Raw genomic sequence first — 19378 nt, 5'->3', positions numbered from 1 at the left:
CAAATTGAACTACAGAGTTTTCCTGCTGTGTGACCATCCTCCTCTTCCTTGGACCCTCTTCTCAACTCCTTCCTTCCTCTAAGACAGCAGCTTCTGTAACGTCTCTCAGAAAGGCCTTGGCCAGCACTAGCAAGGGTAGGTCAGGTGGTCAAGCCCCTGGTTGATTTATGATGCTGCCCCCGGAGAGAGAACTATTTAACTGCAGGCAACCTGTGCCTCCACCTGGGGTTCAGGTTCTATCTGAGGTGTGGCTTAAAGGCAAAAGTCAACCTAAGGTGAAATTTGCCTCATTGGCGGTTTGCTACTATTCCGCGTGTTTCTTCCTAAGTGACTGAGATCATGAGCCCTGCCTGGCAGATAAAGAGAGCTGACGTTTCCTTAGCCTCTTAGGGCACTTCCCTAAGGGAGTGTTGTCAAGTTGAACAGGAGTGTGCTTTCTTATTGCAGGTCCCCATCTCCACCCAAGAGACAGAGCTGCTGGCAGAGTTCAGGGAGACTGGCTCTGCTCAGTTAATGACTAGAATACAATGCGTTTAGTGCTTCTTGACTTTTAACCTGTTTTCTTCTAATGCACCAGCAGTCAAACTAGTCCACTGGTTAGGTGTTAGCAGTCCATTTAAGCTGAGGCATGAAGCAACCTAAGAGCTGAGACCTCTGCTCTCTAGAGGACCAAGAGGTGCCTGTGTGTGACACAGGACCAACCACTTCAGTGTGTGTGATGAACTGTATGGTGCTCCGAAGCCCAGCAGGGCTTCACCAGCCCCTGGTGAGTTTTAGCCGTCTTGTCTTGCTTATTTACTTCACAAATTTGTCCTCTTAGCGAAGGGAGAAAAGTCTCTTTAGCTATAAATACCTATATGATAGGAACCGGGCAAACTCAAAGGAAGAAAGAGACTAGGGTCTCCTATTTATTGTGGGTAAGAAGGGGGTGGGGTGGGGTGAGTAAAAAGGTAAACGCATCTGGTACTTTCCCTGGTGGTAGCACAGTTTAACCATAGGCCAGTTGTAGAGACCTGCAAACCCAGCCTGACCAAGCCCTAGCTGCCCCTAAACTGCCAAAACTGAAGAACTGCCCAGGTCTACTGTTGTACTCCCTTCAGAAAACAGTAATGACAGTCACCCAACTACAGGGATGACCAAAATGCTTTCACTCCCTAGCTTTGCCAGCTCATTGCTCCACAACCTCCCAGGACCCCTAACGTTCCAGCTCCACCAAATGTACTCTGGAGCTGCCTTCTTGCTTCAGAACCCAGGATAGAGAGAGGCGTGCGGAGTGGACAGTGCCCTGAGCACCTGCCTCTGCCCCCTGCCCAGTCCTCCTCGGGGCGAGCAGCAGACCAGGGTTAGATGCTGTGACTAAGCTGCTTTTCTCCCCAGAGTGCTTTATTTGGGCAGAACGTGTTCTCACCCCGTCCTGGGCTGCCTCTCTTGGAAGGCGTCTTTATTGCCTGGCTAGAGCTACAAGGAAAGGGACAGACCCCACTTTGGTAAAAGAGAACAGGGAAAGGCCATAAACAAAGAAAGACAGACTTGTAGTTTATTTTGTATTTTTTTTAAATAAATACACTTTACATTAAAAGGCCTTTGATTTGTACTTTCCACATTGGGGAGAAAGGGAAGAAAAAAAGATTTTTGAAAAACTGAATCACAAAGAAAAACAGAGGGAGTGAACTTATATCCTAAGTTCCCTCGACTCCACAAAAACCAATATCCACAATGACCTTGCTGCCCCCCCACCCCACCAAACCATGAAGGTGGGTAAGCCTAGGCATTTACTCAGCAAACAAGCAGCACCTCCTCCCCACCTCTGGCACAAAGGAAAACAAATTAACCTGACAGCATGAGGCAACAAAACAGGTTAAAAAAATCATATATTATATTTATAATAAAATATTCTTAATCCTTATCAATTTAAGAAACCACGGTTTTCCTTTTCATTTAAATACGTATGTAAAAATGCCTCTATTGTTATTTAGACATCATTTTCTTCCATAGAAAATGAACTGCAGGGACAAGAGACCTGGTGGATATAAGTTCATACCCTCAGTTATAAATGCCTTTTTTTTTTCTTTTTAAGTTTTATAAAAAACTATTTCTTGTTCTTTAAGTAAAGAACATTATACAAAGAAAATATATTGTGAAATAACCCCAGAGACGTGTTGGTTTTTTTTCCCCCTTGAGGAAAGATATGTCCATCCTAGGAGAAGGGGGAAGCAGAATAGGGCCTAACCCCTGTTGTCTTTTTTTTGTGTGGTTATTGTTTTTAGAAGGACTCTCAGATTCCAGTGAGACTCTAAATCATAATCCTCTGAATGCAGGGCATGCAGTTCCTTAAAAGAGCCCTGGGAGAAAGGGAAGGGAAGATGTTTTGAATTCATTTGACTCAGTTTCTCGCCTGCCAAGAATCTCTTCCACGTGGTGATGGCTCCTCACTCATTTAGAGATAAGATGATGTCATCTTCCAAATCAGAGTTGTCAGAGCTGTCGGCTGAAAGGTAAGGAAAGGGAGAGACTAGATTACGCACTAGGCTTGTAGGAAGCTTTCAGGGAGAAAGCACCTGCATACACATAAATTTATGCCTGAGCATGGTTAATTACGTTTCCTGAAAAAAGAAAACATGTCAATTAACTCCTTGGAGCTGGCTCTGGAAAATAGACTGTTTGGGCAATGATGGTTACTCCTGGGACCTCTTGCTTGCTTACCTTTCAAAGGACCTGGACATGGTACCCTCTTGCTTCCTAGAGGTTCTTCCTCCTGCCTGAAAGGCCCTAAAGGGACCAGGCAAGCCCCCTCTGAAGCTTTCGCCCATGGTGCTTTGAGTGGCTGCAAAGGGGCAGGGCCGATAGGAGCAGTGAGTGAGCCTGTGTAGTCCTTTGGCCTCTGGAGTCCCTCCGGTGGGCACAGGCCTGCCTGACCCCCCAGGACCACTAAAAAGGCAGGCTGAGCCCAAGCAAGGATGAGACTTCTCTTAAACTCGTCAGCCACTCTCTTCTCAGAAGACCTCATAAAGGCAGAGGTAGTCAGCCTGGGATTCATTCCTCTGAAATTTTCTAAATATAATCTGAAGGGAACAAATTCCCAAAAGATACAAGCCAGAGCTTGCAGCAATACGAGAAAAACTGGGCTGGAGGCCAGCAGGGAGTAGCTGTGGCACCCTGGAAGGTGGCACTGTGTCTGACCCTCTGCTTGACCATCTGCCTTCCAGGCAGTGAATAGACCACATGAACACCTCTGGAAGGATCCATTAAGAGGTGAAACTAGGTGGTAACAGAAAGAACCTTCAAAGTGAGGTAGATGCACCTGTCTGGATGACAGAAATCGGAGAGAAACATAGTACCTAGCTCTAGTATTTGCTGAGTGAAGGTAAAGGAAAAATTCTAGTGCCCGTTTTGATCACTCTCAGCTTAGGAAGCTGTGAAACAATTTTAACAAGGTCCCCAGGGAAATAGGCCAGCAGGTCCTGAGCTGGAGCCCTGAAAATGCCCATAGGCCCTGGGGTTCCCATGAGGAGAGGGACAGCCACTGGTTCCAAAGAATCCCTCATCAGCCCTTTCCCACGTACCTGAGAGACTCCACTCGGGGAAAGCTGATGAAGAACTGCATGTTCCCAAACCTTCCATTCACTACAATCTCCTTTAGGAAGAAAACTGAAGTGGATAAAGTAAAACCAAGAAAAGCATGGCCGTGATAAAATGAAGTCCTGAAGGTAAGCAAAAGTGATGGCTGGAAAAACCAGTGTTCCTGGGTCTAACAGGGCACAAGCATGGCTTGACTATATTGGTGAGGAGTAGGGAAAACAAGGTGGAGATCAAACTAATACCTGACACCGCTAAACCACAAACTAAGCCTCATCAGCTTCCTTGCTGAGAACTCCAGGAGGAAGTGAGCAGGGAAGGGGGTGACTCAGGCACAGCACTGTGTCCAAGGCCCATGGCAGACTGCGGAGAATCCCCTCATGCTCATGCGATCTATGAACCAACACTGCCACACCCACCTGCCTGAGACCTATTCTAACCATCAGCTGTAGAGCTACTAAGAATTAAGAATCTTAACCACTCTGCATCACACCCAAGGACTGTAAATGCAACTGGAGGAGGATAACACAGTCTTCCATAAGCAAATAATTGTCAGGCACAGGGTTTAACAGAGAACTTTCAGGGGTCAGGGGTGGTCAGGTGGCAGGACTCCCTTCTCTACCTTCCTTAGCCTTTTCTCATCCTCCAAATGTTGAAGAGACCCAAACTCAGACCCTGGTGGGGACCTCTCCCTCTGAAAGGCCCTGGAAGCAAAGGCAGTCAGTGTTAGTCCCTACCATGTTTATTTAACCTGTTGCTCTACAACATACAGGCTTTTGGGGTTGGGGGGTCAGAACTGACTGGAAAGAGAAACAAAGACCTCAGAGTCAAGGTGTCTCTCTTCCTAGGGCTGGGGTTCTGTATATGAAATCGATCGTTGGATCTCTGGGATCTGGGGCTTATGCAAGGTTACATGGGGGGCATGTGGGTGTGGTTTTCTATAGTTACAACAGCTTTCATCATATCCTAGAAGGGCTCCATAAACCCCGAAAGGTTAACAGCTAATACACCAGATGATTAGTGTAAGGCAAAATATCAGCAAACCAAGGATACGGAGGGTGGTCCTTGTGTCTGCTCTGTTTCGAGCCGCTATCAGTCTCTCTGTAAAACAGAGAAAGCAACAGAGTACATATGCTGCACATGCCACCACCTCAGTTCTAGAGCCCAAACTGACATGTCCTCAACTTGTCATCTATAATGGCACTTTCACATCATAAATATTCCCACCAAGTTAAAGTAACATTCTCTGATAGAATTAGGGTTTTCCAGATTACCTCTTGGGCTTAAAAGAATGAATTTCCTAGAATAAACAGTAAAACGCTATAAAGGAAGCAGTAATTTTACAGGCCAAATACAAAATTAATTTATATTCAAACTGAGAATGGAAAAATTAGTGATACTCTTAGGTCGGGGGTACCAGCTGCTCTCCTAACCTACCTTATATTACTCATAATTGAAGGGAAACAGAACTTGTGCCCACGTGTCACAGGTGACAAAGAAGTTTAGTAAAACTTTCCTTTTTATTCCCATCAATATTGTCATGTTTCCCTTGCCCCTGAGTCCCTCTTACCCGCCTCTCTGACCATCGCTAGGGACAAAGGAAATCCTCCTTCAATGAATCATCTCAACCTCCAAGTACCAAAAAATGGAAGTTGGCAAACAGCAGATGGGCAGATACAAGGCAATCCCTCCCACCCCACAGAGCTTCCTCAAAATGCAACTTTGGCAAGAGGACTTAGGTAAGAAAGTCAGTCTCCCCTAAGCCAACTGCCTTCAATCTTGAGCTCTAGAAGCATGTATAAGATTTATCCCAAAGAAAATGGATTTAGGTCACTGTGGAACAGGAGAATCTTATATGCTTAAATATATATACTGCCACCCACCCTCTCCTCTCCTACCATATATACACACTCCCTCCCTCCCACTGCCCCCAACACCAAACCCCAATGACTAAAAACCAAGCATCTACTCTGAAGAGGCTTGGAGTTTGCTGAGCTTAGGCCAATACAATAACATTTTCCGTAATGATGTAAATGTTCTACATCTGTGCTGTTCAATATGGTAGCCACATGTGGCTACTGAGCACTTGAAATGTAGACATGAAAATGAGGGACTGAATTTTAAATTTAATTAAAATTCTAATGGCCACAGGTGGTTACTGGCTACCATATTAGGCATAATACCTACCTTGGCTGTGAGAATGCTGGCCAGGTTAGCTACATGAAAAATGACTGAATATCACAGTGATTACTCCCCAGTCAGGCAGGGCAGCACTAGGAAGAACCAGCACCACAGCAAGCATGAGTCTGTCAACAGTGACACAGGTCACAGTGATGCTGCCAAATATGTCCTCTTAAAACATGCAGAGTATAGCAGCAGAGCTCGCAGACTCTTAGAACTATTAGGTGATTTACTCAGGGTCCATTAGTATAGGCAGGGGACAACTTGACTTCAGAAACCTGTTCTAATGGGAAGGTACTGGAAAAACTGGAGCTTGTTCTTCAAAACTTGGAATAGGAAAGGGGGGTGGGGGGGAAGGAAGCCAAAGAGAAACATCTGTTCCCTGGCCTTTAAGAGGGATTAAGCAAAAGCAGGCAGGAAGGGGCTGCAACCCACAAGAGGGCTTTTATTTCTTTACAACTTTAGAAAAGAGCAGGTACAGCACCCCCATGAGCAGCTGCATCTGATGATGTCAGCTCTGCCTCTTGGGAGAACTACACTTTTGCCCTCCAGTCTAAGGCTAATCCTCTGAAGCAGGGGTCGACAAACCTACAACCCATGGGCCAAACCAAGACCACCAACTATTTTTGTAAATAAAGTTTATTAGAACACAGCCACATCATTAATTTATGTCTTGTCTCTGGCTGCTCTCACACTACAACAGCAAAGCTGAGTAGCTGCAAAAGAGACCATTCAGCCCACAAAGCCAAAATTATTTACTGTCCAGCCTTTGTAGAAGTCTGCCAACCCCTGTTTTAAAGAGGTAATAGCCATTTGGTTACAGAGTCGTCATGACAGGAGCACTGAGGATAAGAGATGTGAAACTGCTTTTCCTCAAGGGCCCAGGTGGTGACTCTAGTTAATGAGGCGCAGAACCCTGGTGTGGCTTGCCCGCTGGGCTGGCACAGGGAAGGGCCCTTTCCCTAGGTACCCAAGCCCAGCCTCGTGGTCAGCCCTAGACTTACTGTCCCCCAGGATCAGTTCCACTTCCTCATCTGCATCAGAGTCTTCATCTTCTCCATCCTCTCCCTCCTCTAGCAGGTTTGCTAGCTCCTCATCAGAGGGAGAAAAGTCATTGTCGCCATCCTCCCCTGCGTTCTCATTGTTGTCATCCTCCTCCAACTCCGCCTCCAGCAATTGGTCAGTGTCAAGCTCATCTAAATCATCAGTGTCGTCATCATCTTCATCGTCATCTTCTTCCTCCTGTTCTTCCTCTTCCTGGTAAGACAGCATGAGGTCCATTAGGACAAACACAGAGACCCAGCCCATGTGGGCCACATGGGGAGTCTCTCTCCTCCTCAAAGGACAGAGGAGATAACAGTCAGTAGAGAGCATGGTAATCTAGGTTAGCACACACTTCATGGGCCAGCTTGACTCGTCAGTGAAGGCTGAGACAGGCACATACGTGTCCCCCAAGACACTCAAGCACTCCTCAGACAAGGACTACTGGTCACTCCACAAAGGCATTACTGGTCATGCAGCCCTTATCTAAGGAAATGGACAACACACTTCACAGAGGTCTCTGCCATCAACATTCTATGTTTCTAACTAATAATAAACCCCAAAGGGCTCTTCTCTCTATCCTGTATCAACCAAACCAAATGAAATCACTTGAGGCACTGGAACTAAAGCTTCTACCTGGAATCTAAAAAGCAGTGCTTTAATAAAACAGGAAGAACACAGCTGCTGAGTCACCAGCTCCTAAACCCTTCAAATTCTTGTCCTTGATCTTATTTATAACCATGTATGTGGGTCAGCACCTCTGACGGTGCTATCACAAGCATCCAATGATCTGAATGTCCAACAAAATAGACTTACCACTAAAGAGATACTTGCATTTTCTGTTACAAGCCACACACACACCAAAAAAGTATGCTAGAGAAATTGTCCAGCCTTCTGTTCCCTCCAAACTGTTTCCCTTCAAGCAAGAGAGGACACGACGACATCTCTTTGCTTTCCTAAGAACGACAGGTGTTCCCAAATTAAAGTGACCAACATTCAGTCACTAATCCTTCTGCTCAAACATCAACTGTCAGCACTGCCAGTAGCAAAAGGATTCTAATTCCTGCAATAATAAAATATAAAATTCATTTAACACACCAGCCTAATAAAAGTCAAGACAAAACAAGCCCTACATTAGTAGAAAAAATCTTTAAAAACATTTTGGAAGTGCTTTTTAAAAAAAGGGGGGGGTGGATTTCCCCAGTGGAACAGTGGTTAAGAATCTGCCTGCCAATGCAGGGGACACAGGTTCGATCCCTGGTCTGAGAAGATCCCACATGCCACGGAGCAACTCGTGCACCACAACTACTGAGTTTGCAAGCCACAACTACTGAAGCTCGTGTGCCTAGAGCCCATGCTCCGCAACAACAGAAGCCACCACAATGAGAAGCCCGTGCTCACCACAACTAGCAAAAGCCTTGGCGCAGCAACAAAGACCCAACACAGCCAAAAAAAAAAAGTGCTGCCGCGTGCCAATCACTTAAAAACCAAACACTGCTTATCCAGCCACTAGTGTTCATCAGCTGTAAAGTAAACTAGGCTCATATTCATCAGGGTAGCTCTGCTTTATGAACTTTTGATAATTTTGGAACCACCATTTAGAGGCTTTTTGATTTGCTGTTTGACCCACTGATTTAGACTTTCCAACAATTTCTGGCAGCTACGTGGGAATAACTGGCCCCTTTAAATACCCAGTATTCCTAATGCCTGTATAAGTATGTGTCCACACCAGGGTTTATGTGTGTGCGTGTGTGTGAACATACCGCCATGATAACCTGAGACTACTGTTCCACAGCCTGGCCACACATGACCTCCATGTGGACAGCTACTAAGCATCTGCCCACTGGAAAGGAACTGAGAATGCCTGAAGGCAGTAACAATAAACTGACGCACAGACAAGCTTCTGGCCCTACAAATACATCAGCTCATACAAATAACAAGGGAAAAGAGAGAGGAGTCAAAATTCAGGGAAATAATTCAAAGTATTTACCAGATTACAACTTTTGCCTCTTTTTTCCACACGTTTTCAGGGATCTGACCAAAATTAGTTCAAATTAATAAAGTTCCTTCAGTTAAAAAGAAGCACATTAAAAAGAGTATCCAGGGCTTCCCTGGTGGCGCAGTGGTTGAGACTCCGCCTGCCGATGCAGGGGACATGGGTTCGTGCCCCAGTCCAGGAAGATCCTACATGCCGCGGAGCGGCTGGGCCCGTGAGCCATGGCCGCTGAGCCTGCGCGTCGGGAGCCTGTGCTCCGCAACGGGAGAGGCCACAACAGTGAGAGGCCCGCGTACCGCAAAAAAAAAAAAAAAAAAAAAAAAAGAGTATCCAGGGCCCTGTGTTTCTTAAGCCTCTGTGGAATAGAATAATTACATGAAGATAGTGTTAATTATTTTTATTTTTGATTCTGAAGTTAATTTAGTACACAGTTATTGATATATACACTCATCATTGTTTTCAGAGTATGGGATAGGAGAAAATGCCCAGGCTTTGGGATCCAACAAGCCTGGGTTAGAATCCTGGCTCTGCCAATTACATGCTGTATGAACTTGGGCAATTACATACATTTTCAATGTCTCAGGATAGAATAACTTTTAAAGGCCCACAGTTGAGTATGTAAAAGGCTAAACTGTTCAAACAGGCACCTGTTAGCCAGCAAATTTAAGGAAGATTGTTCTTCATTTCTAAAAACATCAAAACTTAGCTGATCCAGGAGAACTAAGAAAAAGCTCCAAAGTCAAGAGCAATCCTAGAAAATAGGTCAACCAGGGTCTAAGGTTTGAACTACAGATACCATTCCAAATTCTTCCAGAAGCCTACTTTTACTTAATCTTGTAGCAGAAGAAATAATTTATATTTATTCATCCCAGAAGGCCATGATGACATATGTGACAACAGGAGAAGGGAAATGAATAGGAAGGGGAGGCCTACCTGAATCTCAAACACATCACTTCATCATTTATACTCTGGATTTAATGACCAGTGGTTTAACATGTATTTTGTTACACATGGATATGGCCATAAACTCACTTTCTAAATTTTAAATCTGAAACGTGGAGCATGAAACAGAACAGAGGCTCACAAGATCTATCCAAAGTGCTGTGGTAGAATCTAATTCTGTGGTTGAACCCAAAAGAGTCTAGGAAGCAATTTTAAGAGCATTCTTACAGGTTTAAGTACCTGGTTAGTAACATGAGGCCCTCTCCTTCATATCTAGAGAATAAAGCTTCCACTAATGAGTGGTCAAAAAAGTGGTCCAAAAAACCAAAAATTATTACTTAATGAAAAAAGCAAATCTTGCTAGAATCCCGATTCAAGTCCAGCAAAATTTAAATGTTTTGGATCCAGGAATATTGATTTTTTTAAAAATTCTCTAAGACCTCTCTTTTAGAGCTTAGAAACAGGAATTCAGGGCCACGCTGTTTTAAACTACTAATAAATTCTCCTACAGAAAAAATTCTAAAACTCTTCCCTTCTTGGTTCCATCTTAAGTCAATTTCATGGTTACCCAAAGGCCCAAACCCCTGCAGATAAATCAACCCACTCCTCTCCTGTACAGAGAACAGGTCAACTGGCATAAGCTCCCTCAGCTGCCCTCTGGTCCCTCACCACATCTAAACCTGACTTCAACCATAGTCTGAGGAAGAAGAAAGCCTTCCACTTCCGCTCTGGACCTCAGTCCACCCCTGGTCCTTATTACCATGCTGCACCTTCCTCATGCTCACTCCACTCACAACCACCCTCACACTTGGCTCCACTAGCTTTCTTACCTTCTCTGAAGAAAGTCAGCTTCCCCAAACCTAACAACTTCTCAATCTACACAGGCTTTAAACTCCTTCCATCTATAGACTTTTGGGTAACCTGAACCTTACTCCTGGCCTCCAAGTCCTCAGCCACCACTTGCTCACTCATCCACTCACTCTGTCTTCTATTCCTCTAACACTTGACGGTCCGGCTTCTGCCCACAGCATTCCACAGTGTAGCAGGTAATGGTATGTGCTCTGGAGCCAGGCTGCCTCACAGGATCCAAACTCTGCTGACACTATGTTTACTTAGCCTCATAGGGTTGTTGATAGGATTTAATGGGGGAAAAAATGTGTATACATGTTGTATATAATCTCTTTGGAAAGTGCCTGGCATATACTAAGTGGTCAGATAGTCTGTTGCTCCTATTATAATAACTGGAAGCTTCCTAAAGGAAAATGAAGGCCTGAATGGCCAACCACGGGGCTTCTCTACAATGACTGACACTAACCAATCCTGGCTTCCACACTGGGCTGCTGATCTTTACCTGATCCCTTCCAGATCTCCTAGGCATAAAGGTTCCTACAACTTAAAATTTATTTCTGCCTTTACATTTCCTCTCATTCATAAATCCTGAACTCACATTAGATAACTCTACCCATTTGTACCACAGAAACTTCTAAAACTGAACTGAAAGCACCCCCTAAACCTAGCACCTTTCCCACACTTCTCCCAGTTACCAGATGAAACCTCAAACATCTTTCACTTCTCCCACTTTCACGGCTTCACACCCAGTTAGTTAATGTCACTCACAGACCTGGGGTGCCCAGCACTCCCCTCTCATTCCACTCACCTACTGCATTCTCCCTCCTCCTGTCTACCTCCAGTCTCTCCAACTGTCTATGGTCTTATCCCTTCCCAGATCAAAAAATCCAGGCACTCCATAATGCTGCCCACATTACAGAATTACAACAGAAGCAATGATTACTAAACAACCATTTAATGCCAACTTCTCTAAATCTTAATTTCTTATTAAATGAGAGGATTTAATTATATCACTGGTTCCTACTCAGGTATGGCCATCAAAATGTGTATTTTGGAGCACTGGGAAAGTTCTCCAAAATACACATGCCTAAACCCCACCCAGGGTCCAGGCTGACAGAACCAATCTTTACAAATTAATCTCCAACAGGAGGATTTTGGAAAGGTGCCCCAGGAATTGTGGAGTGCACCGTAATGAAGAACCACTGTACAAGATGACCTCTGGTTCTAAAATTCTACTCTCCTGTAATAATGTACCCTATCCAAAGACTCCCAATGACAGAACCAAAAAGGTGAATACAGGCACCCCTTGTTTTATTGCAATTACACTTTGCAGATACTGCGGGGTTTTTTGTTTTTGTTTTTGTTTTACAAATTGAAGGTTTGAAGCAACCCTGCATCGAGCAAATCTGTCAGCACTATTTTCCCAACAGCATTTGCTCACTTCATGTCTCATGTCACATTTTGTAATTCTCAGAATTTCAAACTTTTTCATTATTATTATTATATTTGTTATGGTGATCTGTGATCAGTGATCTTTGATGTTATTATTACAACTCCCTGAAGGCTCAGATGATGTTTAGCATTTTTGGCAATAAAGTATATTTTAATTAAGGTATGTACACCTAATAAACTATAGTACAGTGTAAACATAACTTTTATATGCACTGGGAAACCAAAAAAATTCATGTGACTTGCTATATTGCAATATTTGCTTTAATGCAGTAGTATGGAACTGAACCCACAATATCTCCAAGGTATTCCTGCATAGGTATTACCACTGACCTTCCCTCCTCCTATCAAACTGTCTTGCTCTCTAGGACTTAATTTGATTTTCTTTTAACTAGTGCACCATTTGTTTCTAGACCATTCAAAATTCTTCTTGAATACATGTCTATTTTTCAAGAGAAACAGCTTTTAGCTTACACTGCCTTCAAAAATATAACCAATCTCTTAGAAAAACACCAAACCTCTCATCATACTTTAAAAACAGTTAATCTAAAAACTAGTATAGGGCTTCCCTGGTGGCACAGTGGTTGAGAGTCCACCTGCCGATGCAGGGGACACGGGATCGTGCCCCGGTCCAGGAAGATCCCATATGCCACGGAGCGGCTGGGCCTGTGAGCCATGGCCGCTGAGCCTGTGCGTCCGGAGCCTGTGCTCCGCAACGGGAGAGGCCACACAGTGAGAGGCCCGCGTACTGGAAAAAAAAAAAAAAAACAACAAAAAAAACTAGTATAGCTTTTTACAAAATGAAATTAAAACCTGAGCCTACTGTCTTGACATTTCAACGTCATATTTGCAAAATTTAAACTCTTGCTTCTCCTCCTGACACTTGTTCCTGTTGTTAACTATCCTTAAATGCTATAGATTCATTTCAGGGTCATAAACACTTGTGCTTTTCTCTCCTCATCAGCAGAATCTAATTCACATATATTTTAAATTTCTTAGTTGGGAAAAAAAGGCTTTTCAGGAATCACTGACCAAGCTTACAGCAGGTGTGTAATCAGTAAAGACTCTTACCATCCGCTTCTAGGCAGTGGAGAACACACAGGAAGCACAGCACACAGTGTGTCCCAGATTCCAAAGTGGAGTGGAGAAAAGAAAGATTATTCCCTTGTTTTGTTTTTGGTTTTAAAAGAAACTTAAGATTAACTATAATTAGTTGAAATGTACTGGCTTTTCAAAATCTAAGAACAATGATCAATTACTAATCTTTGGTTTTATAATTTTCCTAAAAGTTAACATCAAAGTTGACTGAATTGATTTTTAAAAACAACACATATACCGAAATTCCAATGGATAATGAGTTTTGATAAGTGCCTAGCTTTATCTCTGCTTTCACCAAATGCCTGAAGGCTGGCAGGAATCAAATATTATAGCTGTCAAATACATTGTATTATGTTTTCATTCAACAATACAGTGGTACAGTTCATCCCTTCTTGTTAATCTCCAAGCTTATTTAAACAGAAGGGCAAAAGACAAACATTTTTATGTATGTAAATTATATCTCAATAAAGCTTTTTCAATCAATAAAAACCATTTATATAGGCACTTTATGCTAGACCATCTTATCAGATGGCAGCTGACCATTCAGGATTCTGAGTTTATTTTGCTAAGGTAAAAAGGCAAATTCAAAGGTGTTGGTCACAGGTGCCTGCATCCCTGAGCCATGCAAGTCATACCTGGAACATCTGAGAAGACCTGACAGCAGATATCTGGACTACGACAAAACTCTGACTAGCAAATGACTCAAATGAAAATGAAGTCTCCAGTTTTAAAATCAGGTGAAGCAAACAAAGGAAAGTAAGTTAAAAAAAAAAATCAAGCTGATACAGGGAAGAGGTGATGAGGAGAAATCTGATGAAGATAGTAAATACAGGAAAACACCACTGCAGGATACTAAGAGGACATGTGAATCAACAGAATTAAGGTTACAAAGGAAGCCTGCTTAAATAGATACAGTATTATCACACTGAAACATATCTGAATCAAAAACCAAAATGTCAAGGGCTTAGGGGGAAAAAACTTCTCTAACGGATGTCCTTCGAACATGAAATGCACCAGCTGATCCCTAAGGACAGTGGTATCAGTATGTGCCATGCAATGTGGCTTGACCCTAAGAAATCCAGAAACAGTGCTAAGTCACTCACAGTGCACACCTACACAGACACCTACTCCTCTTCCACCTAGAAACCTTTCAGGCCCTTCCACAGACTGAGCCCTAGGGCCACTCGTTAGGGCCCTCTTGAGTCTGTCCCTCTTGGCCTTGGCTGTCTATGCCTCTATTTTTCCTTCCTGAACCAGAGTCAGAAGTCCTAAACACCACCCTACCTCTCTCTAGTATCTTTCTCCCTTAACCTCTCAAAATGAAAGTTAAATAGAACCACAGAAGAATGAACCAGTCTCTTCTCTGACCCAAGCCTCCCTGTAGAGGGTGGAATGAGAAGAGAAGAACACTTAGGGTGTTCCTTTATGGTGGTCTCTTGCTTCCACAGCCAGCCACCCAAGATTCACTTCTCATCCATCACTCCAAATCTGCAAGAAGAATGAGGCCAAACCCAATAATAGCCCCCCAGCATCTAAAATATCTAGCTTCTCTTTTCTTGACCTCCTCCAAGACAGACATCAGGTATCACATGGACCCATGTGACAGCTCCCAGAGAAGACTGTTGCCCACTGCTTTGTAAACTGCAAGCATGTGGGAGAGTAGGAATAATGGTGTTGATAAATAACTTTAAATAAACCCAGTTTTTGCTTCAGATTTACAGTTCAACAAGTAACATCCAAGAAGCTTGAGACAAATCTGATATCTTGTAGTGATCTATAATGAGAGGGGTAGTGATGAATGAACCCATGGAGGACGAGACAGTCTGCAGCCACCTGTACCACTATAATATACCAACAAACAGCTTGACGACATCACCTTCTATACCTACTCAAGGATAAACTACATCTTGATTCACGACAGCTAAAGTGGAAAAGAGTATGCATTAAGGGAAGGTGGTGTCTAAGGAAGCCAAAGGCCACAAGAATAAAAGACCAGACACTATTAAGAAACTGACTCAAAGCAACTACTTGATGTTTGGAGGATCTAATACCACTTGCAAGCTCTGGTATGAAGAAATACTAGCAACACATATGAGTTAAACACTGCTGCATTCAAGAAAACATGAAGATCCATGTCACAAATAAATCAAAGATCTCAAGTATCCATCTGAAGACCTCTCCCTTTTACCCAGATCTCACAACTCACATGAGGTTTAAATACTGTGGGATCCTCTCACCCATGAAACCAAGGAAATCACTGAGGACTCTATAGGCCAAGCAGCCGGAAAGCATTAAAGGAAATCCCTTCTATAATAGGGATTTCCTAGCTGTATCTGGTGAAGTGGTTTAAACTCTGGAACCTAACCGTCCTTTATAATAAATATGGTATTTAAAAACCTATGGTACTGCTTCTGGTTTCTAGGCACATAAGAAGCTAGAAGTTGCCACTCCACCTTAACAAGTAAAAAGCTGAACAACTAAAAAGATCAGTAACTCTTCTTAGATTCGACAGAGAAGTGGGGTGACAGGGCAAACCACTGCCCCCAAATTGGAGAAATACAGAGAATTGCAACTTGCCAGAGCATAAACCCAGAAACACAAACCTCCACAGGAACCAGTACCAAGGCAGGAAAACCTGAACTGTAACTGACCAGTGGCTGGAGACAATTCTGAGCAAAGTCTGAGAGAGAAAAACTTCTGAGGCCAGTCATCAGGGCCCCCACACATTTATGAGTTTTACCTCTGGAACTTGACCTGGTTCTGGTGGTGAATATTGGAGAAAAATCCCCTAGTGCTTCTGGCAAGGGGAAGAGAAAAGGTAACATTTTGAAATACATCACAGCATTCTGTTCTTAACAAGGGCTACCCTAAGGAGAAACTATTTAACCAGAGCTTGAACTGCTGAAGGAAGGGAAATACCCAATTCCAGCCCACTCTAGCCATCTATACCATCAAAAGGAGGTGGAAAAAAATGAGATGTGTGAAGTTCACAGTACAGAGGTACAGACTTGTTAAAAGACTAAGACCTAGTTATAAGACTAAAAGATGCTTCCCCTTCCTCCACATCTTACCACCACATTCTAAAGGCCTACAACAGTTCCTTTTATCCAGCACATCATGTCCAGCTATCAAGAAAAATTACAAGGGACTTCCCTGGTGGCACAGTGGTTAAGAATCCACCTGCCAATGCAGGGGACATGGATTCATCGCTGGTCTGGGAGGATCCCATATGTCACAGAGCAACTAAGCCTGTGTGCCACAATTACTGAGCCTGCACTCTAGAGCCCGTGAGCCACAACTACTAAAGCCCACGCACCTAGAGCCCGTGCTCCGCAACAAGAGAAGCTACCACAGTGAGAAGCCCACACACATGGGCTTCTAGAGAAAGCCCATGCACAGCAAGGAAGACCCAAGGCAGCCAAAAAGAAAGGAAGGGAGGAGAGGGGAGGCAAGGCAAGGGGAGGGGAGGGGAGGAAAAATTACAAGACATACTAAAAGGAAAAGAAAAACACAGTTTGAAGAGACAATGTAAGCATCAGAACCAGACTCAGATATGGGAAGGATTAACAGACCAGGAATTTAAAACATCTATGATTAAGATGCTAAGGGCAGGGCTTCCCCGGTGGCGCAGTGGTTGAGAGTCCGCCTGCCGATGCAGGGGACATGGGTTCGTGCCCCAGTCCGGGAAGATCCCACATGCCACAGAGTGGCTGGGCCCATGAGCCATGGCCGCTGAGCCTGTGCGTCCGGAGCCTATGTTCCACAACGGGAGAGGCCACAACAGTGAGAGGCCCGCGTACCACAAAAAAAAAAAAAAAAAAAAAAAAAGATGCTAAGCGCTCTCTAATGAATTAAGTAGACAGCATGCAAGAATAGATGGACAACAGAAGCAGAGAGATGGAAGTTCTAAGAACCAAAAAGAAATGCTAGCAATCAAAAAAATACTGTGACAGAAATGAAGAATGCTTTTGATGGGATTTCTTAGTGGATGGACACTGCTAAGGAAAGAATCTCTGAGCATGAGGATATCTCAATAGATACCACCAAAACTAAAAAGCAAAGAGAACAAAGACTGAAAGACACAGAACAGAATATCCAATAACAACTGTGGGATAACTACAAAAGGCATAACATACATGTAGTGGAAATTCTAGAAGCAGAAGAAAAAAAAAGAACAGAAGAGATACTTGAAACAATAATGACTGAAAATGTCCCCCAAATTAATGTCAGATACCAAACCAAAGATCCAGGAAGCTCTGAGAAAACTGAGCAGGATAAATGCCCAAAAAGACCCCACACCTAGTGACATCATTTTTTAAACTACAGAAAATCAAAGATAAAGAATAAATCCTGAAAGAAACCAGAGGGGAAAAACATCTTACCTATAGAGGAACAAAGAAAAAAATTACACCCAATGTGTCCTCCAAAACCAGGAAAGCAAGAAGAGAGTGGAATGGAGTATTAAAAATGTTGAGAGGGCTTCCCTGGTGGCGCAGTGGTTGAGAATCTGCCTGCTAATGCAGGGGACAGGGGTTCGAACACTGGTCTGGGAAGATCCCACATGCTGCGGAGCAACTAGGCCCGTGAGCCACAACTGCTGAGCCTGCACATCTGGAGCCTGTGCTCCGCAACAAGAGAGGCCGCAATAGTGAGAGGCCCGCACACCACGATGAAGAGTGGCCACCGTTTGCCACAACTAGAGAAAGCCCTCGCACAGAAACGAAGACCCAACAGAGCCAAAAATAAAAATAAATAAATTAAAAAAAAAAAAATTGTTGAGAGACCAAAACCACCAACCTATAATTCCATACCACGTGAAAGTATCCTTCAAAAGTGAAGGAGAGCAACTTCCCTGGTGGTCCAGTGGGTAAGACTCTGCGCTCCCAATGCAGGGGGCCTGGGTTTGATCCCTGGTCGGGGAACTAGATTCCGCATGTTGCAACTAAGAGTCCGCATGCCTCAACTAAGAAGTTTGTGTGCCACAACTAAGAAGAAGTCCGCACGCTGCAGAGAAGATCCCACGTGCCACAACTAAGACCTAGCACAGCCTAAATAAATTTTTAAAAAGTGAAGGAAAAATACTTTTTCAGACAAACAAAAACAGAGAATTTGTTGCCAGTAAACCTGTTTTGCAAGAAATGTTAAAAGAGGGCTTCCCTGGTGGCTCAGTGGTTAAGAATCCACCTGCCAATGCAGGGGACACGGGTTCGAGCCCTGGTCTGGGAAGATCCCACATGCCACAGAGCAACTAAGCCCATGCACCACAACTACTGAGCCTATGTGCCACAAGTACTGAAACCCACGTGCTTAGAGCCCGTGCTCTGCAACAAGAAGCCACAACGATGAGAAGCCCGCGCACCACAATTAAAAGTAGCCCCCACTTGCCACAACTAGAGAAAGCCCGCGTGCAGCAAAGAAGACCCAACACAGCCATAAATAAATAAATATAGATAGATAGAAATGGTAAAAGAAATTCTTCGGAGAGAAGGAAAAAAGTTAGAAACTCTGAATATATTAAGGAAGAGCACTGGATAAGGAATAAGTGAAGGTAGAATAAACATTTTATTTTTCTTATTCTTAACTGATCTTTGTTCAAAATAATAGTAGTTTGTTTAAAATAATACTACCAACAATGTATTCAATTATGTTTGCTTTTATATAAGTAAAATGAATGACAGCAATGAAACAAGGGATAGGAGGAAAGAATCAGGACTACAGATTTTGTTATCATAAGTTACTTGCACTATTCATGAAGAGATACAGTGCTATTTGAAAGTGGACTTGGATTACTTGTAAATGTACACTGCAACCTCTAGGGTAACCACTAAAGAAAGTTTAAAAAAAAAGGTATAACTAATATGCTAATAAAGAAGAGAGGGGAATCCTATAAAATACTCAATTAAAACCACAAAAAGGAATTCCCTGGCAGTCCAGTGGTTAGGACTCTGTGCTTTCAGTGCCCTGGGCCAGGGTTCAATACCCGGTTGGGGAACTAAGATCTCGTGAGCTGCACAGCGTGTCCAAACAAACAAACAAAAAAACACAAAACGCAGAAGAAGAATGGAAGACAAAAACAGGAGCAAAGAACAAATAGAAAAAGTAACAAATATGGTAGATGTTAATCCTACTATATCAATAATTACTTTGAATGTCAATGTTCCAAATGCATCAATTAAAAGAGAGACATAATCAGAGTGGATCAATAAATAAGACTCAACTACATGTTGTCTATAAGAAACCCACTTT

General features: G+C 43.3%; 1 protein-coding gene across 9 annotated transcripts in view; it reads right to left on the bottom strand.

Annotated features, from left to right (window-relative positions):
- Positions 1–1513: 1513 nt before the first annotated feature.
- Positions 1514–19378, bottom strand: part of DCAF1 (DDB1 and CUL4 associated factor 1) — a 91466-nt gene continuing 73601 nt past the window's right edge. For 3 of the 9 annotated variants that reach the window (XR_004352335.1, XM_032650133.1, XM_032650136.1), the window contains 2 exons: positions 6762–7014; positions 1514–2488 (listed from right to left, as the gene is read on the bottom strand). Coding sequence is in view for 8 of the 9 variants with exons in the window: in XM_032650133.1 (XP_032506024.1) it covers positions 2430–2488; positions 6762–7014 (312 nt within the window). In the remaining variant the exon portion in view is untranslated. Of the gene's footprint in view, positions 7015–13105; positions 13115–19378 lie in introns of all 9 variants that reach the window. The other 6 variants (XM_032650128.1, XM_032650129.1, XM_032650130.1 and 3 more) reach the window with 6 other exon arrangements.

The sequence above is a fragment of the Phocoena sinus genome, chromosome 11 (genome assembly GCF_008692025.1).
Source record: "Phocoena sinus isolate mPhoSin1 chromosome 11, mPhoSin1.pri, whole genome shotgun sequence".
In the NCBI taxonomy this organism is placed as follows: domain Eukaryota; kingdom Metazoa; phylum Chordata; class Mammalia; order Artiodactyla; family Phocoenidae; genus Phocoena; species Phocoena sinus.
The sequence above is the reverse complement of the archived record's forward strand: the minus strand, read 5'-3'. Positions and strand labels throughout refer to the sequence as shown.